The sequence below is a fragment of the Sus scrofa genome, chromosome 7 (assembly GCF_000003025.6).
Source record: "Sus scrofa isolate TJ Tabasco breed Duroc chromosome 7, Sscrofa11.1, whole genome shotgun sequence".
In the NCBI taxonomy this organism is placed as follows: Eukaryota; Metazoa; Chordata; class Mammalia; order Artiodactyla; family Suidae; genus Sus; species Sus scrofa.
Genome location: NC_010449.5, coordinates 115,299,487 through 115,326,055, shown reverse-complemented (window position 1 = coordinate 115,326,055; position 26,569 = coordinate 115,299,487). Strand labels below are relative to the sequence as shown.

Here is a 26,569-nt window from a genome sequence, read left to right as displayed (position 1 = left end):
TTTCCAGAAACTGTTTTAATGCTAGGAGAACGTTTTCACCAACTGCCTGGCCTACATCCCACCGGGTCAGGGGCCTCTAGGGAGCCCCTCACTGAGCTGCAGCCCCTGCCCCATTTTTGCTCATAGGAGTGTGTTTGGTCTGCAAACTTATTCCTACTCTTTGGGGAACCACAGTGCCACTGCCAAGCTGGTGTGTTTCTTGCAACATTCCGCTGCATCCCATGGGACACGGAAGGGGAGATGCTTCCCATTTGGAGGGCACTCACTGTGTGTCAGCTCTTAAAATTGTTTCCACACGTAATCTCGTTGCACTTGAACCAGTAATCCTGTGATGTGTTGGTACTGTCTCCATTTCACTAATGTGGGCATTGGAACTCTGGGAGCTGAAGTGACTTGGCTGAGGTCACATAGTTAATGATAAAGTTGAGATTTGAACTCAGGCAGCCTGTTTCCAAAGCTCCTTTGTGCTTAAAATAGGAACCAAAAGCCAGAACAACAGTTCTTTTTGTTGCTAACCGTTCACACTGATTTATAAAGTCTCCTTCCAGCTTTTGGTCTGGAAAGAGAAGGCTTTGTGGGGCAGGTGGAGAATCACCACGAAGTGTGATCCCCGGCGTGACTGGCTGCTGTAGACAAGCAAGGGCACGCCTGCAGGTGACTGGATTTTGACTAAGCTAAAGTTCCTCTGCATCCTGCCACTCCTTTTCCTCCACAGTGAAGGGAAAACAGCAGTTTGGATTTGGCCAGTGGTTTTGTGAAAAGTGGGAGAGCAGAGGACAAGGTCATGAAAACAGCCTGCCTCTCTTGAGCAGTGATACTAAACTGATAGGCTCTCTTCAGAGGGGAAGGAGAGTCCCCTCTGAGCACTGGCAGGCTCTTGGCCTGGAAGCACTGCCTAGACACATCTTGGGGGACTTTCTGCAGCCTGTCTGCCAAAGAAAAAGCTCTGCTTTTGTAAATGCGCACTCGCCCTGAGTGCTGTTCGGTGGCAGTCAGTGCCGATGACGCTGTGCTCGAGAGCCCAGCCGGAGGCCCAGGACCCCTCTCACAAGCCCACAGGGCAGCCGAGCTTGAGCTCGGTCCCTGTTTGGAAACAGGGATTGTGATGCTGACAAATCAGGGAGCGTGTTACCCCCACTCTTCGGTGCACTTGTCACAGCAAGGCGGGACACTGAGCCAGTTAAGAGATGAGGGGCAGATATACATTCCTGTGAAAAAGTGACAGTCACTTAGCTTGAGCCCTTGGGTCCCGATTCCAGCCAAGGGCCATGTGGGAACCTGGGTCCCTGCCTGAGACTAAAAGCACCCTGACGTCGGACTTCACAAAGGCGGAAGAGTGATGAGAGTCTGGCGTGTGTATGGACTGGGAGCAGTCTGTTACCCGGTGCTCCTATGAGAAGGCCTTCCATCAAGGAAGTGCCCACCCCAAGGGGCAATTCCACCCCCCACCCCCCACCCCCACAGAGGAAGAGAGCTTGCTGGCTGTGCCCCAGCCCAGCCAGGGCTCCTCGAGGCCCCGAGGCAGCAAGGTGAGGAGGTGAAGGGCCGTGTCCAGGTAGATGAACAAGGAGACTGGCCAGACACTCCTGGCTACCAGGCAGTGTCCACAGTGGTGGTCTCCCCCACTGCCAGTCTCCTCCATGCAGCTCTGTTCTTCCCACCTAACCTCTCAGCAGCCCATAAACCAGACAGGGGGAAAGGGGAAGGAAGCCAGTGGTAGCCTCAAAAGACGTCTGCTCTGCTCAGCTGGGGCCTGCGGCTGCCGGTGCCGGTCCATGTCTCCACCTGCCCGAGTGTCTCAAGTCTCCATCCAGGATGTGCTGGGGTTGACGAGGCAGCTTCTTGGTCCCAGACCCTAGTCTTTCTCAAGCCTCTGTCCAGGTGGGACGGCCCTGGCCTTGAGGGAGGTAGAGGCTTCATGCAGACGGCTACAGGCTCCTTTCTAGACTCTGGCATAAAAGCCTCTTATTTCTCAAGTGAGGGGGAAGAAAACACTCCATTGTGAACGGCTGGGAGTACACCGAAGCCCTCGTACTCAAGTTAGCTTCAGCGCTCCATCCACCGAAGTCCAGTCCAAGAGCCGCTTGAGTTGACTTTTTTTATAGAACTGGTTACGTCACTTAAGACAGCTGACCTTGAGCTTTTCCTCCCAGAAGAGGGAGGCGCTGCCCCTCGTGAAAAGAAACCAGAGGACCCCATTTTTATCCAACAGGATGTCAACAGTGGCAGGAACCTCCTCAAAAGGGCCCAGAGAGGGGAGGTGTCCTACGCAAGGTCTCAGGGGACTGAGAGTAGAGCCAGGAGTTCTGGCTTCCTACCCCAGGGTTAGAAAATATTTGTTCCTCCTTGAAAATAAATATTAAAAATATCACCAAGTTACCAACAGTCCATAGGGAGTAGGCCTTATTCCCAGTGATGTTGACCCAAAGGCTGCACATTTTTAACTACAGTCTAAATCGCTTAAAAAATTGCAAAGCCATGATGTTCCATTCAGAATGCAGTCCCATTAGGTGACAGGCTCCACTGCATGGCCCAAAATTAATCAACGTTTATCGGCTGCGTAAAGGATGTTGTAGTGGGATGTTTTATAGAGCAGGTAAACGGAAGGGATGGCGGCCTCGGGGAACACGTGGTGGTTCAGGGCCGTGTCCATTTCGTCCACATACTCCACCTGCAAGGCAATGTTCAGTGCCTGGGACAGGGCTGTGATCTGGATGTGGTCACACTCCATGGCCATGGGCTCCACTTCCTGCAGAGGCCAAAACGAAAGAAAAACCCAGTTGAGGAGGGAAGCCTGGCAGAGGGCAAGTGAAAAGTCCAACCCTGGCTTTTATGGTCCTAGGTCAAAACCTCTGCGCTGGGAAATAAAATCCACAACCACCCATGAGGCAGATGTTGACACCTGCATTTTTCAGAGGAGGAGACCCAGGCTCAGTGAGGAGGTAACAAATAGCCAGAATTGCAAGGCTCGAATCTTGATCTTTTTTTGATTCTCAACCCCTAGTTCTGTGTGAAAAGAGACACGCTGAGGAATCTGGAAAGAGGAGCAAGAGTTTCAGCTCTGGCTTCCTAACGCACATAATCAGAGAATCCTGGCACAGGGAGGGACTCTGTCACAAGGGGATCTCAAGCTTCCGTGCCTACAGAGAGCTAGCGAGTGAGTCAGTGGAGAGACAGACGGCTGCGAGCTGGCTGGCGTGTCGCAGGAGCTAGGGCACTTGCCACTTAGATCCTGCTGACTGTGGTCATACAAGAAAAGGCCTGGGGAGCTAGATCGATGTTTCCAGAGAAATCCAAACATTCATACAAAAATGGCCCAGTGTTTAAGTGTTGGCCACTCTTTCAGGTAAATACCGTACATCATAAAACAAAACACGTCTTAGGGCAAATGTGACTCTGCGGTTGCTTCTCTGCAGTTTTGTGAACAGTTCAGTCCAAAACCCTTACTTCTCAGATGGGGAAGCTTGACACCCAGAGAGGGAAAGTGACTTGCCCAGAGCCCCACTCCGGGAGGATCTTTTGGGCTTGCTAATCTAGTGCTCTCTGCATGGCGGTGTAGGCTTGACACCCAAGTCCCCTGGTTAGGGAGTGCTGGTGCTGAAGTCTCCTAAGGAGAGAGGGCTGGGCCCAGGACCTACGTGAGTGCAGAAGTCTCTGATGTCCATCTCCTCGTCGATGAAGTGTCGGAAGAAGTCCGCGCGGTTCCTGATGAAGGCTGAGGTGAGCAGGCGCAGGAACTGCACGATTCGGTCCGAGGAGCTCTGGTCGTTGAACACCTTCAGCAGGCTGGACACGGAGCCGTCCTTCTCCACCAGCTCCACCACGCTGTAAAACTGCACCCCGGCCACCATCAGCCCGGGGACAGGCCCCGCCCCTCCCTCCCTGCATTTCTGGCTTTAGATCCTCAGGTTAAAGCACCCAAATCAATCAGAGATCCCACCAGAGCCAAGCAACAGGGTTAGGGACACTTTGTAATGAGTCCCTTACCCGGAGGCCCATCTGAGGATGCCGTTGGAGGCTCCCTCAAGGCCGAGGCTGGCGCTTCTGTACAGATGAGAGGTGAGTCCTCCGGCTCCTCGCTTCACAGCGGGGCCAGGGGAGTGGGGTGGAGAGGGGGTGGGCGGAGTGAGGCCGGGAGGAGCTTCCAGCCCGAGAGCTACTTCCCCAAAGCAGGTGCCTCTTCCCAGAGGGAGGCCAGGGCCCTGGGACCCCTGTCCCCTTGATGTCCCCACGTGCAGGAAGAACCTCCAGTCCTTCCCAGCTGGGAGGAACAAGAGAGGCACAACCACAGGCCATGGGCCATGAGAGGACTCCAGCCAGTGCCAGCTCCTGTCTACTCTGCCAGTGAGGAAGGCCCTGGTCCCTCAGCCATTGTGTCCAGCTTAACTCACAGCATTAAAGAAGTTCTGGAACTTGTGCTCCTCAAAGCCAGCAGCCAGAAGGTCGTTTGGGGTCTGCAGGACACGCTCTTTAAACCTGAAAGGGGAAGACATGCTCACGGGAATGAGGTGGGGGGACTGCTGCGACCTGCGTGACCAGTGACTGTCATCCACTCTCAGCCCCCCAGCCCCCACCCACACACCTGAGAGGGTGCATGTCACAAACAGGTGAAGGACTTTTCTGCCTTTCAAAGCACTTCCCCATGGACCCCTCTGTACAATCACAGGTGGTGGGTAGCGCACCCATTTCACAGATGAGGAAACTGAGCAACCACCGCCAAACCCCAGATGATGTTAACTCTGCCTTTCAAAGATCTCTCGACTCTGTCCCTCCGTCCTGTCCGCAGGGTACTCAGCATGTCCTCACCATCTCTGGCCCTGGCCACACTCAACCTTCCCTCGCTCCTGGTCCCTTCTCCACAGGGACCTTAGAGGGACCTGCCACAGCCTTCTTCCTCTGCCAAGCTCACTACCCCCCCCCACCTCCAGTCCTGCAGCCTCCCTCACGCCCCACAGCCATTCCCCAGGCACATTCTCACCCCTTAGCACCTGCTGTCGCCTCGGCCAGGGATGCTTCTCAGAGGTGTGCTAGTGCGGTTTGGTACCCGCTCCTGAGAGCTAACTGTTAAATTTAGCATTCTGCCATCCAGGTGTTAAAACGAAAGTTTTAAAACATTATAATCTGTGCTCTCGAGGTTGTCTTTGTCTATAGTGTGTGGATAGGGATATACAATTTGCACTATGGAGTGTGTTACGTATCAGCTCCCGGCTCAGTGACCCCATGATCACTGGGGGAAAAAAAATCCTGTCGCGTGTACCACACAAATCAACTAACAGGGCCCGTCAGGGCTCCCTGCCCAGCAGCCGTTAAACCTTTGCGAGCACTGACCATCCCCCGAGACCTGCTCCCGTGACCCCTGCTTTGTTCGTGCTCCCAGCGCAGGCCCCCTACTGGCCTGTTCCCCTCTGGGACCTGTCCTGGTACCCTTGGGGACACAGTTGAGTAGTGGAGACCTAGTACCTGGTCTAGGCCTGTGAGGCTGAGCCTCAGGGAGAGGGGCGGTGCGGTGGGTGGTGCGTGTGGCATGCAGTCACCTAACCAGGAAGGAGGGGCGCTCCCCCGCCCCGCCACCCCGCCACTGCCAGCGGGCCGTGAACCTGGCTGGGCCGGTATGGGAAGGAACGCTCTGCCAAGTTGCAGCCCCGCTAAGTCGCTCTCCAGCTCTGGGCCGGAGGTGCCCCTTCTGTGCAGCACGGGTGATGGCAACAGGCCTCCACGAGGGGCGCCTCTGTCCCTGTCCCTGTGAGGCTGTGATGTGCACAGCTCTGCCTCCGGCTCTCCTGCCATCACTCCTTCCCCTCCCTGGCCATGTGCCTCTACACCCCCTCTGCATCCACACGCCCATTCCTCACCAGTGGCCGCCGACCCATTGTGCCAGCACTGGGTCAAGGAGACCCAGGTCATGGGGAACGAAGGACTCCCACCCCTACGAGGAGAGGAACAGGGAGGAGTTTGGCATCAGAACTTGGAGCGCAGGCCCTCTCAGCAGCACACCGCTTTAGTGTGACCTTGGGCAAGTCATTAACCTTCCCGAGGCTCGGTTTACTCATCTACAGAATGGGTAGCACCAGCCTCTTACTTCCCGCTGGCCCCCACTTGGGTGGCCCAATTCGAACTCAGCATCGCAAAGTCGAGCTCCCAATCCTGCATCCCTGCCTCCCTGTGCAGCAGGTGGCTTCCCCATCCAGGTAACTCTCAGGCCAAATATCAGGCAGTCACCCTTGACTCCTCTCTCCGCTCACACACCCCACCCCACCCCAGCCACGGGTGCATCTGGAATCAGCTCACTTCTCTCGACCTGCTCACGCCACCATCTCAACCTCTCCTTCGGGCCCTCCTGGACCCCAGCCGCTGCTGCTCTTTGGCGCATGCGCCTGGTGTATCCTGCACACGGCAGCTGCAGGTCAGGCCCTTTGCTCTGCTAAACCCTCTGTGGCTCCATCTCACTCAGGCTGACATTCAAGACCCTTCTTAAGGCCCAGGAGGCCCTGCCCCGCCTGCGCCCACAGCCTCCCCAGCCCCTCCCTAAAACTGCATCCCCTCCCCCTGGACGACGTGGCTTCCTTCCCTGCCTGACTTCACCATCTGACACATCAAATGCTGTCCGAACCTCCTGCCCATCTTCGGTTGGGATGCAAGCTCCACGGGCAGGGAGTTATCTCGTTTGCTGTTGCATCCCCAGGGCCCACCACACCGCCTGTGTGTGTGGCACCCAGTTGCAGTGACTGCAGGGAGGGGGTGCCCTAGAAGGAGGGGAGGACAGAAACCTGCCACCGGGGTCCACGGAGCAACCTCAGGCGCTCTGTGACCTTTCGCCACACCGCACCGTCCTGGAGCGTGCGTGTGGGAGGGTGCCTCATGCGGAGGCCTGGGGCCTCCATCGAATCTTCTAAGGATCCATCCAAGGTTCGCTCCTTGCTACTCCAAGTGTGTTCTGAGGCCCAGCAGCACGGCTTCTCCGGGGAGCTCATGGGAAATGTGAAATGCGGAACCTACTCAGTTGGAATCTGCATCTGCAGAAGATCCGCTGGTTTGTACCAAAGACGGATGGGAGGCCCCAAGTGAAGCCAACACCTGAGGGGCTGAGGAGGATCGCTGTGGGGACAGAGGGACCTTGGACAGCACCAACCCCAGATCCAGGCTGACCAGCAGACACACCAAGGTCAGCTGAAGTTATCCAGAACAACAGGGCAACACTTCTTTGCTCTCTTCTTGGAGCAAGTCTTCGAGAACACACCCAAGGCAACGCACCTGGGCACCCTCGAACCAGAGGGCTGAAAAAGCCCACCAGCTCACTGGTCCATCCCCAGCCAGCCCCTGGGCTGCCCCACCTCCACCACAGTGGGCAGCTGGGCATCCCCTAGCATCAGTGCCGCTGCCAGGCTGTGCCCAAGAAAAGCCCTTGGGGAGCTTCTGGGCGGAGGTAGCAGAAAACGCAGCCTGGAAGCCTGGGAGCCCGGGAGCCCGGGAGCCCGGCCGGCGTCCCGGTGCCGCACTCACTTGAGGATCTCCCTGCTCTTCCCCAGCAGAGACTCCAGGTACGAGTAGCCCAAGGCCCGGTAGAAGCAGTTCCCATCTCCCTTGGTCTTGCGGATCGCGGTGAACCTTTTGCTGAGTTCCTGCAGGGGACAGAAGGACAGGAGGGCGACTGTGCCAACAGCACCCCGCCTCCCCCATGAACACCTGCTCCCTCCTCACAGACTGGCTGCCCTTCACAGTGTCCCAACTCTATTCATCCCACAAAAATAAACACACAGAGTGGGTCCCATGTCAGGCACTGAGTGTGAACAGGGGCCCCACCTCGCCTGTGGCGGCCTAGAGTCCACGGTCTACAGGTGGACAGTTAGCTGATCCCGACAGGGGGACAGGGAAGCCCCGGGGTACCACGAGCCAGTGGCATCTTCATCAGACTTCAGAAGTCCAGGAAGACTTCCTGGAGGAGTGGCACTGAGAGGAGCAGAAGCAGCAAGGCTGGGCCTGGCTGCCAGGCGGGCCAGGAGTTTACAGCGTCAGTAGGAAAGGCCTCCTCAGACATCCCCAAGCAGTCTGGCCCGTCCTTCAAAGGTCTCTCAGAGCCCCCTCCAGCTCTGCTCCTCGCTGTCAGTTTCCCACTGAAACGGAGGCCCCTCGGGTGCCTCGTGGGCCTGCCTTTCAAGGGGTCAGGGAGTCCCTGCTCCCACCATAGCGATGAGCAGGCTTGGAGCTGACGGGGCCCCTGGAGGGAAGCTTTCCTGGGAAACCATCTTAGTCCCCAAGGAGGCTCCAGGGGACACGAGAGTCGGTGTGCTGCCCAGCCCTTGCTCCTGCCCCAAGAAGTGCTCCCTGCAGCTGCAGGGGACAGTCCTGCCGAAGTGCAACGAGGCAGGGAGAGGGGGCCCCTCAGGCTCCTCCTGTGGCCCGTGTCCTCTGACTGTCCCTGCCTCCTGCTGGCAACCTCTGGCTAGAGTGGGAGGTGCCCTGGCAGAGTGGTGATGAATGCAGCTTTCATGAGACCAGGGCTGCCTCGTCCAAACAGCCGCTCATCCCCACGTGAGCTGTAAGACTGTGCACCTGCCATTCGACTTCCAGGCCTCAGCTCCCTCAGCTGTAAAATGTGGGTAATACAAGTCCTGATGTTGCAGTGGTGTAATGAGGTCTCACGAGTAAAGGAAGCACTCAGGAGAGTGCCAAAAAATGCCCTTTGTTTTTCGTTTTTTTGTTTTTGCAACTAAAGGATTTGTCACCAAGGCAAATGCCCAACATCACGATATTCTGAGAGGCCTTTAATTTGCTCAGGAACCTGATCCAAATGGGAAGCCTTTTTGTCTTCCAAGTGGTACCTTTTTCTCTGCTCCCACCTCCAGCCCATTTCACCCAGGCTCCCCTCCTCCTGACCCCCTGCCTTACCTGGATTTTCCTCTGGTAAATCCTGTTTTCAGGATGATCCCGAAGAATTGAGAGAATGTCACATTTTTCTGATATTAGGTTGAAAGGTGTTTCACTCTGAAAGACAAAAGAGGTGAAGCTGTGACAATTTCAAAAGCGGCTGCTGGGCTTTCGGACCAAGGAGAAACCTCTGAACTGCTGGCTGCAGGACGCAGCGACTGTTACTCTCCCCACCGACAGAAGCAGGTGCACGTGCCCGACTAGGATCCTGGATGCCACGGTCCCCGGCGGGGAGTCAGGATCAGCCCCATCAAGAGAGGGGAACCGTCCTGTAACTTCTGAATGGATGCATTTTATAGACTCTCATACCTCAATGCATAAAAGTAAGTTCCAAATGGTTTCAAGACTTAAATGTCAGACCTGAAACCATTAAACTTCTAGAAGAAAACATGGGCAGTATTTTGCTATTCAACCTTGGGCTTAGTAATATTTTTTTGAATAGGTCTCCTCAGGCAAGGAAAACAAAAGCAAAAATAAACAAATGGGGTCACCTTAAACTAAAAAGGCCTTCAGGAGTTTCCTTGTGGTGCAGTGGGTTAAGGATATGGCATTGTCCTTACAGCAGCTCGGGTTGCTGCTGAGGTGCAGGTTTGATCCCTACCTGCCATGAATGCATGCTCCACACCTCACCTCCCCCAAAAAGAAGATTTTGCACAGCAAAAGAAATTTTTAACAAAAGGAAAAGGCCACCTACTGAATGGGAGATGGGGTCTGCAAATGATATGTCTGAATAAAGGGTTAATATCCAAAATATACAAAGAATTCATATAACTCAACACCAAAAACACAAACAACCCAGTTAAAAAATGGACAGAGGATCCAAATAGACATTTTTCCAAAGATGCCACACACGTGGCCGACAGGCCCACGAGGAGATGCTCAACATCACTAATCATCAGAGAAATGCAAATTGAAACCACAAAGAGATGTTTCCTCACACCTGTCAGAATGGCTATTATCCAAAAGACAACAAATAACAAATGTTGGGGCTGATGTGGAGGACAGGGAGCCTCACGCACTGTTGGTGGTCATGCAGAGTGCTGGAGCCAACTTGGAGAACAGTAGGCGGGGCCCTCAAAGAATTAAAAATAGAACATGACTCAGCAATCCCACGTCTGGGTAATCATCCAAAGAAAACAAAAGCACGAATTAGAAAAGATGTGTGCACCCCTATGTTCACTGCAGCATTATTTACAATTGCCAAGGTGTGGAAGCCACCCCCACAGCCATCCATAAACGGAGGGATAAAGATGTGGGTATTCATACAACGGAATATTGCTCAGCCTAAAAAAGAGTAGCGCCATTTGTAGCAACATGGAGGGACCTGGAGACTCTTACACTGACTGAAGATAACGACGAATATCATATGCTATCACGGAATCACGGAATCCGAAAAGAGAAAATGAGCAAACGTAACACAACAGAAACAGAGTTATATATACAGAACACACTCAGGTGGTTGCTAGAGGGGAGGCAGGTGTGGGGAGGGGAGAAATGGGGAAGGGAGATTAAGAGGGATAAACGTCCCGTTGCAAAATAAATGAGTCAGGGCTACGAAATGTACAGTGGGGCAACTACAGTCAGTAATGATGTAACATCTTCAGTGAGAGTAACCTGACCGCGGAGATCGAAATGCAGAGAAATCCGGCATCACCGTGCTGTGCAACAGGAACTCATACAGTGTGGCAGGTCCGTTATATTTTACAAATAAACTCATTGAAAAAAGAGCCGATTTGTGGTTATCAGAGGCAGGGGAAGGAGGAGGGGGAATTGGAAGAAGGCGGTCAAAGGTCCAAACTCCGGTGATGAGATCAATTAGTACTGGGGATGTAACATACGACATGATAAAGAAAATGAACACTTACATATGAAAGTTGTTAGAGTAAATCCTAAGGAAAAATATGGTCTTCTTTTCCTTTTTTAATTTTGTTTGTTTGTTTATTTATTCATTTTGCTTTTTAGGGCCACGCCCGTGGCATATGGAGATTCCCAGGCTAGGGGTCCAATGGGAGCTACAGCCTACGCCACGGCCACAGCAACGTAGGATCTGAGCCTCGTCTGTGAACTACACCAGAGTTCATGGCACGGTCAGATCCTTAACCCACTGAGGAAAGCCAGGGATCGAACCAACAACCTCATGGTTCCTAGTTGGATTCATTTCCACTGCTCCAGGATGGGAACCTCAAAAGATATTTTTTTTCCATTTTAGTTTTGTATCCATACGAGATGACGCTGCTCACTAAACGTGCTCTGAATTGGAGCCTAAAAGTGTTCCATTTCCAGGTGAAAATAAAAGAGAAAACAATCCTGTTTTACTTACTTTTTTATTGGCCACACCCATAGCATGTGGATGTCTCCAGGTCAGGGACCAAATTGGCACCACAGCTGTGATCTGAGCCACAGCAGTGACAACACTGGATCCTTAACCCACTGCACCACCAGGGAACTCTACAATTGTTTTAACTTCGACTAAGCTGGCTTTATTAACTTCATTGGCACATTTATAAGAATGTAGGGTCTGACCCATTCGAAATCTTGGAAGGTTGGAGTTCCCATCATGGCTCAGTGGAAACGAAGCTGACTATCATTCATGAGGATGCAGGTTTGATCCCTGGTCTTGCTCACTGGGTTAAGGATCCGGCGTTGCCATGAGCTGTGGTATAGGTACAGACGTGGTTCAGATCTGGCGTTGTTGTGGCTGTGGTGTAAGCCGGTGGCTGCAGTTCTGATTCGACACCTAGCCTGAGAACTTCCATATGCCGTGGGTGTGGCCCTAAAAAATAAATAAATAAATCTTGGAAGGTTTATGTTATCGACATAATAAATATTAATGGCTGGTGTACAGTTAATTTTGCTAATAAAGCAAATATACACAGGTTCCATAGGTTCTAAATTTTAAAATCCACCTCTGGAGTTCCCGTCGTGGCTCAGTGGTTAGCAAATCCGACTAGGAACCATGAAGTTGCGGGTTCGATCCCTGGCCTTGCTCAGTGGGTTAAGGATCTGGTGTTGCCGTGAGCTGTGGTGTAGGTTGCAGATGCGGCTCAGATCCCGTGTTGCTGTGGCTGTGGTGCAGGCCGGCAGCCACAGCTCCAATTAGACCCCTAGCCTGGGAACCTCCATATGCCACAGGTGTGGCCCTAGAAAAGACAGAAAAAATAAAAAAATAAATAAATTAAATAAATTAAAAAAATAAAATCCACCTCTGCTGCTTTGAGGGGAGGGCAAGATGACGACAGGTAATATTTTAAAATATGTTCCCACTTGACACCCCCCTTCTCACTCACCATCTTATTTCATTCCAAAGTCCCATTATTTATCTCACTAGCAAAACGTCTTGTTTTTACATAGAGCTGACTTAAAATGATGACTTGGGTTTTCGAAAACAACAGGTTGATTAAAAAATAGTGCAGCTGTATTGAATGTTGCCTGTGCCCGAACCGCCCCAAGCAAAAACCAGCAAGATGGTGGGGGGGGGAGGCGGACACAAAATCAGTTCTATTTGATGAGTAGTTTTCTAAATTTAATTTAATTTAATGATTTATTTTTAGGGCCACACTCACGGCATATGCAAGTTCCCAGGCTAGGGGTCGAATTGGAGCTGGAGCTGCCAGCCTCCACCACAGCTCATGGCAACGCCAGACCCTGAACCCGCTGAGCAAGGCCAGGGATCGAACCTGCATCCTCAGGGGGGCCAGTCAGATTTGTTTCCAGCTGAGCCACGGTTTGGATCGGAACTCCTAATTTTTATTTTATATTGGAGTGGAGTTGATTTCCCATGCTGTGTTTGTTTCAGGTGTACAGCTAAGTGATCCAGTTAGACATGGACACATATCCACCCTTGTTCAGATCCTCTTCCCAGATGACTCAGTAGAGCTCCTTGCGCTGTAAGAGTAGGTCCATGTTGATCATCTATTTTTATAATGAGTGGTTTCTGAGATGATTCACTGGGGGAGTGAAAAGGAGCGTAAGGAGTTAATCTTAGGAGTTCCCGTGGTGGCGCAGTGGTTAACGAATCCGACTAGGAACCATGAGGTTGCAGGTTCGGTCCCTGCCCTTGCTCAGTGGGTTAACGATCCGGCGTTGCCGTGAGCTGTGGTGTAGGTTGCAGACGCGGCTCGGATCCCGTGTTGCTGTGGCTCTGGCGTAGGCTGGTGGCTACAGCTCTGATTCAACCCCTAGCCTGGGAACCTCCATATGCCGCGGGAGCGGCCCAAGAAATAGCAACAATAACAGCAACAACAACAACAACAAGACAAAAGACAAAAAAAAAAAAAAAAAAAAAAAAGGATTTAATCTTAAATATGGGAGATAAGAACTTAGGACATAGAAACTCGTCCTGGCGGTGAGAACACTGCAGGGGGGAGGATGCAGGACGGGGACACCTGCTTTATGCCTGGGAGGCTTTACCCAGGGTTCCCACTTGCCACAGAAGGACTGACTTGGCATTCTTGACAGATTTACTTAGGCTACTCAAAACAGCCAATTCAGATGAACAATGTTAACCAGCGGCTTGGGGGCAGGGACGGGGGGGCGTCTCAGCCGATGAGAGTTTGTCACCTTTTCCCCTTCATCCCTGAGCCCTGTTCCCATCCCCGAACCGCCACAGGCATTCCCCATGGCATGTCTTTCCGTATGTGTCCGTCATCTTAAAATTGTGGCAAACCGTACTGAAAACACACCCCCATAGCCATGTTTACGGTGCAGGTCGGTGGGATTAAGTACATTCGCACTGTGGTGCAACTGTCACCACCACCCTTCCCAGAACGTCTTCATCATCTTCAAGGGAAAGAAGCATTAACTCCCCTTTCCCCCTGCCCCCGGCCCCTGGCCACCTGTGAATCTGCCTCTCCCAGGGACCTCACGTAGGTGGAATGCATGTCTTTTTAAAAGAGACAGAGTTGTGTTATGCATGTGTTTTAGATGTGCATATAAATTATTCTACAGATATCATGGCTTTTCTTCTTCGCTCAGTACTATTTAAGATCTACCACGCCTGGCAAACGGCTCCCAGGTTGGTGATCCTGCCCTGGGATGGGGTCTTGGGTTAGCTCCAGCGCCCCCTGGTGGTCCCAGGTGGGTTTACCGGGGCCACTGGGAGGCATGAGTAGGTTTCTACTATGGCACCTACAAGTTCCTGCCTAGCAAGTGGAGAGGGAACCAAGTCAGCCTGGGTGGTCCCTCCCCTCCCCACCAGCAGAGCCCTGGTTACCCCCATGGAAGAACAGCCTCAGTTTACTGGCCCATAAATTGGGTACAATACTCTAGGTCCGACCCTGGCTGACGCTAACTGGTGATGTGTTCTTTATTTTTATTTATTTTTTCTGTCTTTTAGGGCCGCACCCACAGCATATGCAAATTCCCAGGCTAGGGGTTGAATCAGAACCTCAGCCGCTGGCCTATGCCACAGCCACAGCAACGCAGGACTCGAGCTGCTTCTGTGACCTACAGCACAGCTCACGGCAACACTGGATACTTAACCTACTGAGCGAGGCCAGGGATTGAACCTGTGTCCTCATGAATACTAGTCAGGTTTGTTACCACTGAGCCACGACAGGAATTCCCTGGTGATGTGTTCTTTAAATCATGGCTGAAAACTTCCAGGATGTTATGGGAAGAGGACAGGCCTGGCCTGTCCTGTCGGACCTAATCGGGCCACCTGAAAGGATATCAGGCCTTAACTTACTGGTTTGCATATTTGCAAATTAATCCAGGCAGAGCACCTCTGCTTGGAAACAGCTCTAAGCTGTGGAGTCAAGGATATATTCTAACCTGAGAAAAGGATATTTCTCGTTTCTCCAAACACTGGCTCCTCCGCAGCAGCCCTGAGAACTAGCCTAATGCACTAGAATGTGGGCTTGGTGTTCAGACCAAGTTCAAGTCCTTGTGGAAGTCCTCTTCTCTCCTAATACAGAACTAGTTCGTAAGCCCTACTACGGTGCTGCCGACCCTGCACCTGATCCCAACCCCCATCCACACGCCCCTGCCTCCAATTGCAGGGAAAGCCTCCTTTCCCTCCAAAGCCTCCCTATAGATCCTGAGCCTGTCCACACAGCCCCAAGGGTCCCTCAACCAGCCCGAGACACATAAAAATACAGGTTCACCCCAGCCTACCGCCTTTATCCCAGTCCATGGATCCTGCAACCCTGATGTGGCATTTGAAGCCCTGAAAGCTTCTGGTAAGGATGTCACCAAGCAGAGTCATAGAGAGGTCCCACTGCCAGTGGGACCCCTGGTCCAGCACTGTGCCAGCATCTCCAAGGACTCCTCCGGAGACGGTGGGGTGACAGAGAACTTCAGGGCAGTCAGGGACCAAGCTGGAAGGATTGGGCTCTGGCAGCTCCGTGCTGCAGGCCTTAAAGGTCTGTCCCCAAACATGATATGTGATCCAAGCAAAGACCCCTGTCCCTCCTGAGAGTTCTCCGTGGGTCCCTCTTGGAAGAGTTATAGCTCAGCGTTTTCTGAGAGCTTTCGTGAGGGTGAGATAACAGGAGCGTGAAGCTCCCTAGGACAGGGTCCTTTGCCCCTTTTATCATGGTAACCCGAGTGCCTGGAACAGCTGCTGGCCCCCAGCAGGGGCTACGTAACCACTTGTTGAACGATGAAGTTACCTCTGCTGGGCAGTTTCTGCAAGCCAGGTGCTGGGGGTTATCTTATTTAAGTCTCTCAGAAGCTCAGTTTTACACATGGAAACTCAAGCCCAGAGAGGTCAAGCCATTTGCCTAAGGTCACACAGTGAGACAATCCAGGGAGATACTTGGACCGTGGTCACCCAGCACCTCAAAGGTAGTCAAGAGACGTGGTACCTTTCTGTCCCCTCTCACCCTCCACCAAAAGAACCCACAATCCTCATGTGTATCCTGTCATCACTCCTGATGGCTCAACAGCCAGGCCTGGAACTCAGGCCTCTGCCTATAAACCCCGATTAACGTGGCCTTCGGTGCATCTGTATGTACCCCCAGCCAAGGCACTGAGGTGCTGGGGGGCCTTCCCTGGGCCCCGACTGGCCATGCTGGCCCATGGCCTGCCCGACGTCCCTCTGAGGCTGCTCTGCTGGTGGGGCTGACCCGACTCTGGGCCCAGCCCCCAGAAGCCACAACTCACCGCACGGCCGGATCTCAAGCTACCAACTCCCTCCTGGCAGAGCCAGAGTCTCCAGGCTCGTCCTCCAGAGGGGCAGGGCCCAGAACTCGGCCAACCACCCCTCTCAGGAGATCCTGTCACTTTCAGATGCTCCCCACGGCTCCGAACCTGGCCTTGCCAAGCTGGGGCTGGGGTGTCCACAGTGGGCTGTTTGCAGGGTCTGGAAGGAAATGCTTTTTAAATGTCTACTTTAGGGTATGATTATAATATACCAATATCTGGAATAATCAAACATTTTTCACTGATGAGTGAACCAACTGGCAACCAGGGAGTTCCACTGTGGCTCAGCAGTAACGAACCCAACTAGTATCCATGAGGATGTGGGTTTGATCCCTGGCCTCACTCAATGGGTTAAGGATCTGGAGTTGCTGTGAGCTGTGGTGTAGGCCGCAGACGTGACTCGGATCCCCCATGGCTGTGGCTGTGGTGCAGGCCAGCAGCTGCAGCTCTGATTCTACCCCCAGCCTGGGAACCTCCATGTGCCACAGGTGCGGCCCTGAAAAGACCAAAAAAAAAAAAATCTGGAGGCCCAAGATTGAGGGGAGACCTAGTGCTGTGAACCGCCTTCCTGTTGTGGCCATAACCAGTTACAAACTCAGTGGCTAAAAACAACCAGATTTATTCTCTTCCATTGCTGGAGGCTCTCAGGAGAACTCACTTCCTTACCTTCTTCAGCTTCTAGAAGCTACCTTCACTTCTTGGCTCAGGATCCCCTCCTCCCACCATCACGTCTCCTTCTCACTCAGTCTCCTGCTTCTTCCTTATAAGGACCCATTGTTGGCTCACCTGGGTAGCCCAGGGCACGCTCCCCATTTCAGGACCCTTAATTCATGACACCTGCAAAGCCCTGTGGCAGGGCCAGGGGTGGGGGGCACCCTGTTTGCAGGCTCTGGGGCTTAAGATATGGGAGTCTCTGCAGTGCTGTTAGCCTATCACCCCCACGCCCTGTTCTGCTGTTCAGCTCAGGAAACAGCAAAGACCCTGAATCTGAGCCCCGCCCCGCCTTGGGTCGCAGTTCATGGCTGGCCTTGCAGAGACCTTTTTTTTTTTTTTTTGTCTTTTGTCCTTTTAGGTCCGCACCCATGGCATATGGAGGTTCCCAGGCTAGGGGTCTAATCGTAGCTGTTGCTGCCGGCCCATGCCACAGCTCCTGGCAACGCCAGCTCCTTAACCCACTGAGCGAGGCCAGGGATCGAACCCGCAACCTCATGGTTCCTAATTGGATTCATTTCTGCTGCCTTGCAGAGACCTTGAATTCAGACACTGGCCCCCTCTCCTTCGATGCCTGGACTCACGCCCTCCTCCTCAAGAGACCCTCCTGTCTTCCTCTCCTGCCCTGACTTCTCCCTGGAGCTCCAGCCTCCAAACACCACCAGCCACCAGGATGTCTGACCAGCACCCCCGAATTCCTGTGCCCCAACTGCTTTCTCCCTCCACCCCCAACACCCCCTCCATTTGTCACCGGATCCTCAAAAGCCCGTCCAGCCAGACAGAGCTTGCGCCGAAGCCCAGGGAGCCGCTTCCCATCTTTTTTTCCCCCGTTGGCTCTGCTCTCGGTCTGGCTGGAGCCAACACTGTCTGTCCCCAGGGAGGCTGCACCAGCGCCTGCCCACCGACTTCCTGGCTTCCACTCCCACCCCCATCCCCACCATCCCCCACGGCAGCTGGCATAGGCTCAGACCATGCGAACCAGATGAGGGCGCGCCCTGCCCCAGTTCCTCCCAATGCTTCCTTCACCTGGGAAAAGACTCAACCTTTGGGTGACAACTGCCCAGGTCCTACACCATCTGCCTTGCTCCCCTCAATCTCCTGAGCTCCAGGAGACCCTCTTTGTGTTCTTGCAACAAGACACGCCCATCCCTACCACAGGACCTTTGCACATGCTCTTCCTGCCTGCGGAATGCATCTCTGTAGCCTCTTCAGTGACTCAGATGATATAAGCTCCTTCCCTGACCACCCTAAAATCGCCCCTTCTCCACCCCGACGGCCTTGACTTCTCTTACTGCTTCGGAGCCTTCTCTGCCATGTGGGTTCCCCCGTTCACTTGCCTTCTGTCCATCTCCCTCCACTAGAATGTCAGCTCCATGAGGACAGGGACTTAGCCTGCCTGTCCGTGACCAGATTCCACAGTACTGCCCCCCAAAATGCATAACGAGTGGATGAGCGAACACAGATGGATGAGCTGGTCTCGGACTCCAGCCTGACTGCTTCTGGCCCTCCGTCCATTCCGCTGCCAGAGACCATCCAGACGGATCATCTCTTCCTTGTCAGGAATATGCTATGGTCCGCCCTCCCCGACACCACATTTGCAGAATAAAACCCAAGCCCCGCAGTACAGCATGCGAAGCCCTTCACAGCACATTCTGACCTGCTTTTCTAGACTCATCTCTCCTCCCTCCCTTGAGCTCCCTGCATCCTGCTGAGAGAGAGTTCACCGAATATCCCACGCTTAACCACGTCTCCAGGCCTGTAAGCACACTATCCCACCCCGACTGGAATATACTCTTCTTCAAATCCTTTCCGAACACTCCTATACATCCTTCAGCACCCTGTTCAAAAGGCCCCTTTGTGAAGTCTTCCCTGACATGCCCGCTTCCTCAGAGTACAGGGCTTCCTGCTGTGCTCCCCAAGCCCTTGGTCAGGCCTCTTAGGTCACAACCAGTAGCTCAGGAATGGCTTGTGTCCAGTGCTGTCTGGTCCAACAGGCAGTGAGCTCCTAAGAGAGAGGCAGGCCCCTGGTCTTTCTCATGAGTGCCCGACTAAGGTGCCTCCTGGGGGCTGGTTTGACAAACCAAAGAACAAAGCACGAAGGGCCCCGTGGTTTTGTTATTCATATCACTCATCCATTCACTGAATGTCAAATGCCCTTTCAGCACGAGATCCTTCACTACCTACACCTCCCGCCACTGGCAGCCCCAAGCCTTGGCCTTATCCCGGCCACTGCCTTCCCAAGGGGTTCTGTGTTTTCTTTCTTTCCCTTTTTTTTTTTTTTTTTTTTTTTAAATTTGGCTGTGCCCACAGCATGTGGAAGTTCCTGGGCCAGGGACTGAACCTGCACCATAGCAGTGACAACACCGGGTCCTTAACCCACTGAGCACCAGGGAACTCCTCTGTATTTTCTGTCTAGGAGCCTTCCTCAAGCTTAGCCCAGTGACTTTGAAATGGATAAGGAAAGAAGACATTATATTTTGCAAAGATATTCTCCTCTGCCCACCACACGCACACTCACCACCATCCACACCATGCAGACTCAAAAAACCACTACAGAGCCCAGGGGCCTGGCAAACAGCAGGTGCTCAATAAATGCTGAGTGAACCGAAGAGAACACATCTTGCACTGCTTCTGGCACCCCTATGCTCCCATGATTCCCAGGCAGACATCCTGAGTTAACTTGAGGAGTTAATCACTTCATCTCTCTCCAAGGCACCCAGGCAGCCCCCGAAAGATGCCTTTGACTCCATCTACTCTGGTCTCCAGGGCAGACAGGAGGATGGAGTCAGAGGCCTCACTGTGCAGCACTAAGGCCACAAGTTCGGGTCCCAGTGCCCAGCTCCCCACCATGCTCTCACCTACCTGGTGGTGGCTGGAAGGCATGCCAGCCTCAGCTCCAGGGTGGCTAAACCCATTATTACCCTAGCTCCGGCCACTCCCTAGTGGGTGATACAGAAACCCCTGGGCCCCCTTCCAGGAGCAGCAGAGCTAGGTAAACCCTTAGGCACTGGTAGAAGCGGGAAGTTGGTGCTTCCAGATGCCCCAGAAGCCTCAGCCACGCCCAGCAGCAGCTGGCTCAGATGACCTGGCTGCCCAAGTCACACTCGGAATGTGACCAGGATTTGACCCGTGCTGCAACTCAGTGGCTGCCCGCAGTGATGACCCACTTCCCTGCCCAGACATGGGAGGGAGGAGGCCAAGTATGAAGAACCAAGCACTTGTGCAAGCCCATTTCCAGGACTCTGTTGTCACAGGGAAAGCCACGGCTCATCACCTGAGCCAAGTGCTCCATGCACATCACCTCACGTGGTCCTCGAGGCGGCCCATTATACAGATGTGCGAAACAGCACTGAGGAGGGGGAGCGACCAACCAAAGCCTCTTTGCAAGGGGTGGAGGTGGGATTTGAACTCAGGGCTCTGTGACCACAAGCCAGGCCACCAGCCCTTGTTCTCTACAGGCTCCCAGGGGCAGGGGGGCTGATGGTTGAAGAGTTTTAGTCTTTCACCACACCCAGATGGACTGATGGAACGCAAAGAGCACTGGAGTAGGAGTCCAGAGACTTGGGTTTAGTCCAAGTCCACTACAATGAGTCCTGGGCCCCTCCACATCTGCACCTCAGTGTCCCCATCTGCCAAAGCCCTAGTTTTAGCCTGGCTCAGAGGTCTCTTTCCGCTTTCTGAAGCAGGGGTTCTTCTAGCCTTAGCTCTGCCTGGCCCCCTCATTTCCGTGCCTAACAACTTGAGACCTGAGTCCCAACTCTAAAGCCCTCCGGTCGATATGCAGGACAGAGAGGATGTCCGGCCACCGTGCACCCCCCTGGCCCAGTAGTGGGGCGTGGGAGTAGGGAGATCTCTCATGGCTGAGCCCTCGTGTGGGTGGAGCTGTGAGCTGCCGACTCCGGGGCTACTTAACAAAAAGGAGGCGACCCTTAGCCTTGGAGCCTCCCTGTCCCCGCCGTCGGGCAAGCACTAGGCGACTCCCCGGACAAACGCGCCGGGGGCGGGGGACCCGGAGTCAGGCTGGGTCCCTGTCGCTGGCCGTCTACCGAGGTTTTCCAAGGAAGGACAGGGTCCCCAGCACCTGCCCGGACTCAGTATTCCCGAGGGGTCCGCACACGGCGGCTCTGAAGCTGGGGGCTGAGCCTCGAGCCCGACCCCCGATCCGCGAGTGCACATGCGCCCCGGCGGCGACCCCGCCTACCGCGCCCCCCTTCCCACTCCTCCTCCCCGCTTCCCCCCAGGACCACTGACCATAGTGACCGGAGCCGTCGGGCCAGGTCCCGCCCCAGCGAGGAGCGATCCGGTGCGGGAGGGCGCCGTGGGAGCCACTGGCTGGATCCGCCGTTGGGTTGGGCGGCGGGGGCCTCGAGGGCGTGGGGGCGAGCGGAGAATACACCCGACCGCTCCGCAAACCAGAGGTTAGACCTCCACTGTGTCCCAGCAAGACACACGCCCCGCGATTGACGTCTGAAGCGGGCAATCAGAAGCCGGGCCACAAGACGTCACAGAAAGTGGGTGGGACCCCACGCACCTTTAGCCTATGTTTTAGGGCCTATTTGACAGGGTACCGCCTCCTCTTAAAGACACAGAAACCTTTTAACTAGCAAAGGAGTTAGACCAACCCAGAAAGACAGGTCTTCATTTGTGAAGGATGAAGGGCTTTTAACCAAAACCGTAAATTGAAGTCTTCTGAAAGATTAGCTGGCTCTCCATTAATTCATAAACCAGGTCATATAAGTATAGTTTGCTAAAGATCAGAGGACAGGCGCTTGGGGAAAACGTGTCCAGTAACATTAAGTTACCTGCCTGCATGTGTAGCTTCTAAATAATATTTTACCCCCTTTCAACTCATGAATCAGTAGGTTGCCAGGCATCCAATTAGTGTTTGTTGAATGAATAAATTTCCAGGATGGTTGATTCTGTGCCTCTGGAATTGTATGGTTATATATGAGGCACAGACCCTGAACCAGGTTTGGTGACTCACCCTGCATACAAGCTCATTATTGTTGAACATTAAACAGAGGAATATGTATCATTCAGAGATTCATTCATCAGCTGGTGGCCCCTGGAGGATGGTGCTTTGGGTGGGGGAAGGGAGCTCCGGTGAATTGTATGTGCCCATTTTATAAGTATTAATACTTCCAGGACCCTGTCTCAAGTAATTCCCCACCCCAATTTCACCCTCTGCCCCAGGCACTTGCTGGGTTCTTTCTTTCTTCTTTTTTTTTGGGGGGGGAGTCTTTTCAGAGCCTCAACCGTGGCATATGGAGGTTCCCAGGCTAGGGGTCTAATCGGAGCTACAGCTGCCGGCCTACGCCAGAGTCACAGCAACACCAGCAAGGCCAGGGATTGAACTCTTGTCCTCAGGGATAATAGTTGGGTTCATTACCGCTGAGTCATAATAGGAACTCGGAAAAATATTTTGTTAGTAGTGAGGATTTTAAACAAAAACAGAAATAAGAACTTGCCCAGAATCTCAGTATATGTGTAATGGAAATTTTCCTCAAGCAGGGCTCAAAGGACCAGGGGGAAATGTCATCTCTTTAGCCTGTTACTAATAAGGCTTCTTCCTGAGCTCCTTAACATCTGGTTAGAAGAGAAAAAAAAAAAAAAGCAAAAAAAAAAGCTTGCAAAGAGTTCAGCCGGTTTCAGGCTGGGTTGGAGTGGAAGATGTGAACAGTCCTTTTGGGGGTCACCCCTTGGCTGGGAGTGAACATGTTCTTTCTGGAATGAATCTACTCTCCTCTTCCAGCACCACTTCTACCTGGTGTCCAGGTGTCTGCGAGGAGGAGTCGGGGATGGTTGCTATGGTTGCTATGGCTTCACAGGTTTGGGTGGGAGTGTCTTGTCGTCTCCAGCAAGAATACCCCCAGCCTTTGGGGATGGGCTCTATGGCCCATGTGACTCAGGTTCTGGCCTGTCTCAGGCTGGTGAGACCCAGAGATCCCTCTCAGGTTGCCCCTACTTTACTCTCTGCAGTGTGGCCCTAGCGCAGCTTTCTCAGGCCCTCTCTCCCTCACCTCCCTGCATCCCCAATACATGAGCTTAGGAGGCCAGCCTTTGAGTGTCCAGAACCTTCCCCATTTCCCTACTTCTTAGTCTCTGCTGCACCTCCTGGAATATCTTTTTCACAGGCTCCACTGGAAGGATAGCCCACCCATCCTTCAAATTCTGGCTCCTTCTCCATGCAGCCCTGTGATTTGGAAGGGGCGGTAGGGTGTGGTAATTGCAAGTATGGGCGATGACAGCAGGTGTGTTTGTATTGCGATTGCCATGGCATGGCTCCTTGAGAAAGGCACACCTCTCTGAGCCTGTTTCGTCTGTACGCTGGGGGGGGTATTCACATCACCTCAAAGGGCACTTGGGAGGACTGAACATGATGATCACGAAAAGCACTTGACCCTGTCCTTGGCATCCAGTAAGTGCCCCATGTACGTGGGCTTTGCCTAGTACTTATTGGAGGCTTATTGTTCATCCTTGGGTGGCTAAGCCTATAGGGCACAGGTGGGAATTTGCATGTGGTGGGAAGGAGCCACAAGGAGGCTTACGTCTGCACGCCGGAAACGGGCGGGCGTCTGCCCTCCCCTACATCAATGACAGGAAACTCTGATGGCGAGGTCTCAGGCAGTCATTCCCATGTTGCCAAGAGCTGTGTTAGGGGAGACCCATTTTCTGGTGCTCTTTATGTTGCGCTATTTCATGCACTTGGCCTTCTCTGCTCTGCAATCTGCAGGCGGGGCGCGCTGCAGGAAGACCGGGAATCCCAAGTTGCAAAACTTTCCACCTCCTTGCAGGAGGGCGACACCATCCTGGCTACTTTCTTGCCCCCCTTGCATCAGAGCCTGCAACTTAGATCTGGAAAAATTGTTGAGATGCAAACATGTGTGCTGTTTCACTGCTGGGGAAGGTCAGAAAGAATCAGATTCCTCCCGTCCCCACCCCCACCCCCAGGAACCAGAGCCATGGGCCAGCCCTGGGGTCAATGGTTGAGAAAGAGGCATTTATTTATTTACTTTTAGCTCTGCACCTGTGGCATATGGAGCTTCCCAGGCTAGGGGTCAAATCGGAGCTGCAGCCACCAGCCCACACCACAGCCATAGTAACACAGGATCCAAGCCATCTCTGTGACCTACACCACAGCTCGCGGCAACACCAGGTCCATAATCCACTGAGCGAGGCCAAGGATTGAACCCACATCCTCATGGATACTCGTCAGGTTCTTAACCTACTGAGCCACTACGGAACTCCTTGTTTGTTTTTTGTTTTTGCTTTTTTTGGCTGCCTCCGTGACATGTGGAAGTTCCCCAGCCAGGGCCTGAGCCTGCACCACAGCAGCGAACTGAACTGTGGCAGTGACAATGGTTGATCCTTAACCCACTGCGCTACAAGGGAACTCCAAGAGCCTTTCACTTTTAAGAGAAGATTGTTCCATAAAGAGCAATGGAATTTGGGGGGGGGTGGGTTAGAAAGTGGGGAGTTGGGCCTGAGGGAATAGGGAGAACTTTCTGGAATGGGAGAAGGAGTGGAAGCGAGTGTCCCAGAACTGGGGGAAGACTCGTGCTCCTCCCTGAGAGGAAACGGCTGTGTGTGCCAGGGAAGGGCCGGATCCTGGCCTGGCCAGGCCAGAGAAGATGTCCTCCGTCTCTCCCTTCAAGGCATGTTGTGTGTTTGTGCAAAGAGTGTGGCCACAGAAACAAACGGTTCACTCAAGCTTTGACAAAGATTTACTGTGCACTTACTGTGTCCTGGGCACCGACCATGCACATCTGTGCACAGAACGGACAGAAACCACTGGCTTCACGCAGCCTCTGTCCTGGTGGGGTGGCAACCCCCAGCGCTTGGCACTGAACCTGTTGCCCAGACCACACAACCCCCAACAGTGGGCCAAAGACAGCAGAGAGCGCTTCAGACAACTGAGATTTAATTCTCTGCCAGCCCAGGAGATGGGACACACACTGAGAGTCACTTTTAAGGGGGAAGAGCAAAAGGAATGTGGTGTTTCTTGTATCCTCAGAGAGGGCCCCAGAGAGCACGCCAGGCTGCTGTGGCTTTTCAGATGCAAGGCAAGAAAATCTGGATGAGCAGTAACTTTTTTTTTTTTTTTTTTTTTTGTCTTTGCACCCATGACATCTGGAGGTTTCCAGGCTGGGGGTCGAATGAGAGCGGCAGCTGCCAGCCTATGCCACAGCCACAGCCACACCAGATCTGAGCCATATCTGCGACCTACACCACAACCCAAGGCAATGCTGAATCTTTAACCTATTGAGCAAAGCCAGGGCTTGCACCTGTGCCCTCATGGAGAGCAGTCCGATTCATTTCCGCTGAGCCACGGTGGGAACTTCTGGATGAGCAGTAACTTTACCAGGCTCAGTCATACCGTACGTATCACAGCTCACTTTTCACTTTAAACAGGACCCCCCGCACTAGGAGGCTAATAGATGGGTCAGTTTTCCAGCCAACTGCCCATTTGTGGGTCCCCCCGCCCCAGGCCTGGGTTCTGAAAGCGAACGTTTCTTTTTCTATGGTTCTTTTTGTGGCTGCACCTGTGGCATGTGGAAGTTCCCGGGGCAGGGATTGAATCCGAGCCACAGCTTTGGCAATACAGGACCTTAACCCAGTGTGCCACAGGGGGAACTCCCTCAGTTCTTCTGTTTGGATGGCAGCTGTGTGTACTCCACACAGCCTCCTGGACTGGGCAGGGAACACTCCCCAGCTTCCATGGGAGGAGAAGACGTCCAGTGTGGTTTACAGGAAGCTGAGGCCACTGGTGCGTCCTGGACTTGGCAAGAGTTGTCTGTCCCAGAGCCATCCTCCCCGCCCTGAGGTCTGGCTCCTGAAAGAGGCTGGAACACGTCCTGGCCAGGAGACCTGGACCACTGGGACATTCATGCCCTTACACCCTTATGCAATTCCCTCCCCGGTGCTTGGGCTGGACCTGGTGACTTGCTTGTGATGAGCAGAGTACGACAAGAGCAAGGGGCTGTCATTGCTGAAGCCCAAAGACAGGGCTGCTTCTTTTTTGCCTCCATGCCACATGGAGGTTCCCAGGCTAGAGGTCGAATGGGAGCTGCAGCTGCTGGCCTACACCACAGCCACAGCAACGCCAGATCCAAATAGAGTCTGCGACCTACATCACAGCTCACGGCAACACCAGATCCTTAACCCACTGAGTAAGGCCAGGGATCGAACCTGAGTCCTCATGAATAGTCAGGTTCATTACTGCTGAGCCACAACGGGAAATCCCCAAAGACCGTGGCTTCTGTCCTGCTCACTCTCTCTTCCCTCTCACTTGCGTTGTGAGCGGCTCTAAGAGGAGATCTAGCCGAAGGGCAGAGAGCTGGGGGAGGCCCTCCGCCGATAGCCAAGGAAGCATCGAGGGCCTCGGCTCAACAGGCTCTGAGGGACTTCATCTGTCCTCAGCCACCTCAGTGAGCTTGGAAGCTGATTCTCTCGCAGTTGAGCCTTCCGATGAAACCACAGCCCTGGCTGACAGCTTGATGGAAGCCTTGTGGAGAGAGGCTGAGCCAGGGGGACCCAGCTAGGCCACGCCCAGATTCCTAACCCACTGGAATAATGAGGTGGTATGTTCATTGTTTTGAGCTAAGTGTGAGGCTGAGTTGTTCCCGGCATTAGGTGACTAATACAGCCTCTCTTGCTCTCAACCTCAGCCTTCTCCTCTGCAAAATGGGGGTTAATGATATATCTCTGGGCAACTGTGGGGATCGCACGGGGTGGGGGGTCACTTCCTCAAGCCCCGCCCCCGGAGCAGAGCGGATGTTCCAAAGCACCT

The 26,569-nt window shown here is 53.5% G+C and overlaps 1 protein-coding gene across 1 annotated transcript; it reads right to left on the bottom strand.

The window, feature by feature from the left end:
- OTUB2 (OTU deubiquitinase, ubiquitin aldehyde binding 2) lies at positions 1-21,247 on the bottom strand. Its single transcript, XM_001925368.4, has 6 exons — positions 21,031-21,247; positions 8,887-8,982; positions 7,501-7,619; positions 4,392-4,476; positions 3,639-3,833; positions 1-2,749 (listed from the first exon to the last, which is right to left on the bottom strand). Exons 1-6 carry the CDS (start codon positions 21,031-21,033, stop codon positions 2,543-2,545), a joined length of 705 nt encoding a protein of 234 aa, XP_001925403.1. The 5' UTR covers positions 21,034-21,247; the 3' UTR covers positions 1-2,542.

Bases quoted from the DNA above. Each gene is read 5' to 3' on its own strand.
- OTUB2 (XM_001925368.4), bottom strand. The intron at 7,620-8,886 runs GTAAGGCAGGGG...TGTCCCCTGCAG, and splicing joins TTTACCAGAGGAAAATCCAG to GAACTCAGCAAAAGGTTCAC. The intron at 3,834-4,391 runs GTGAGTTAAGCT...GCCGGGGTGCAG, and splicing joins TCCAGAACTTCTTTAATGCT to TTTTACAGCGTGGTGGAGCT.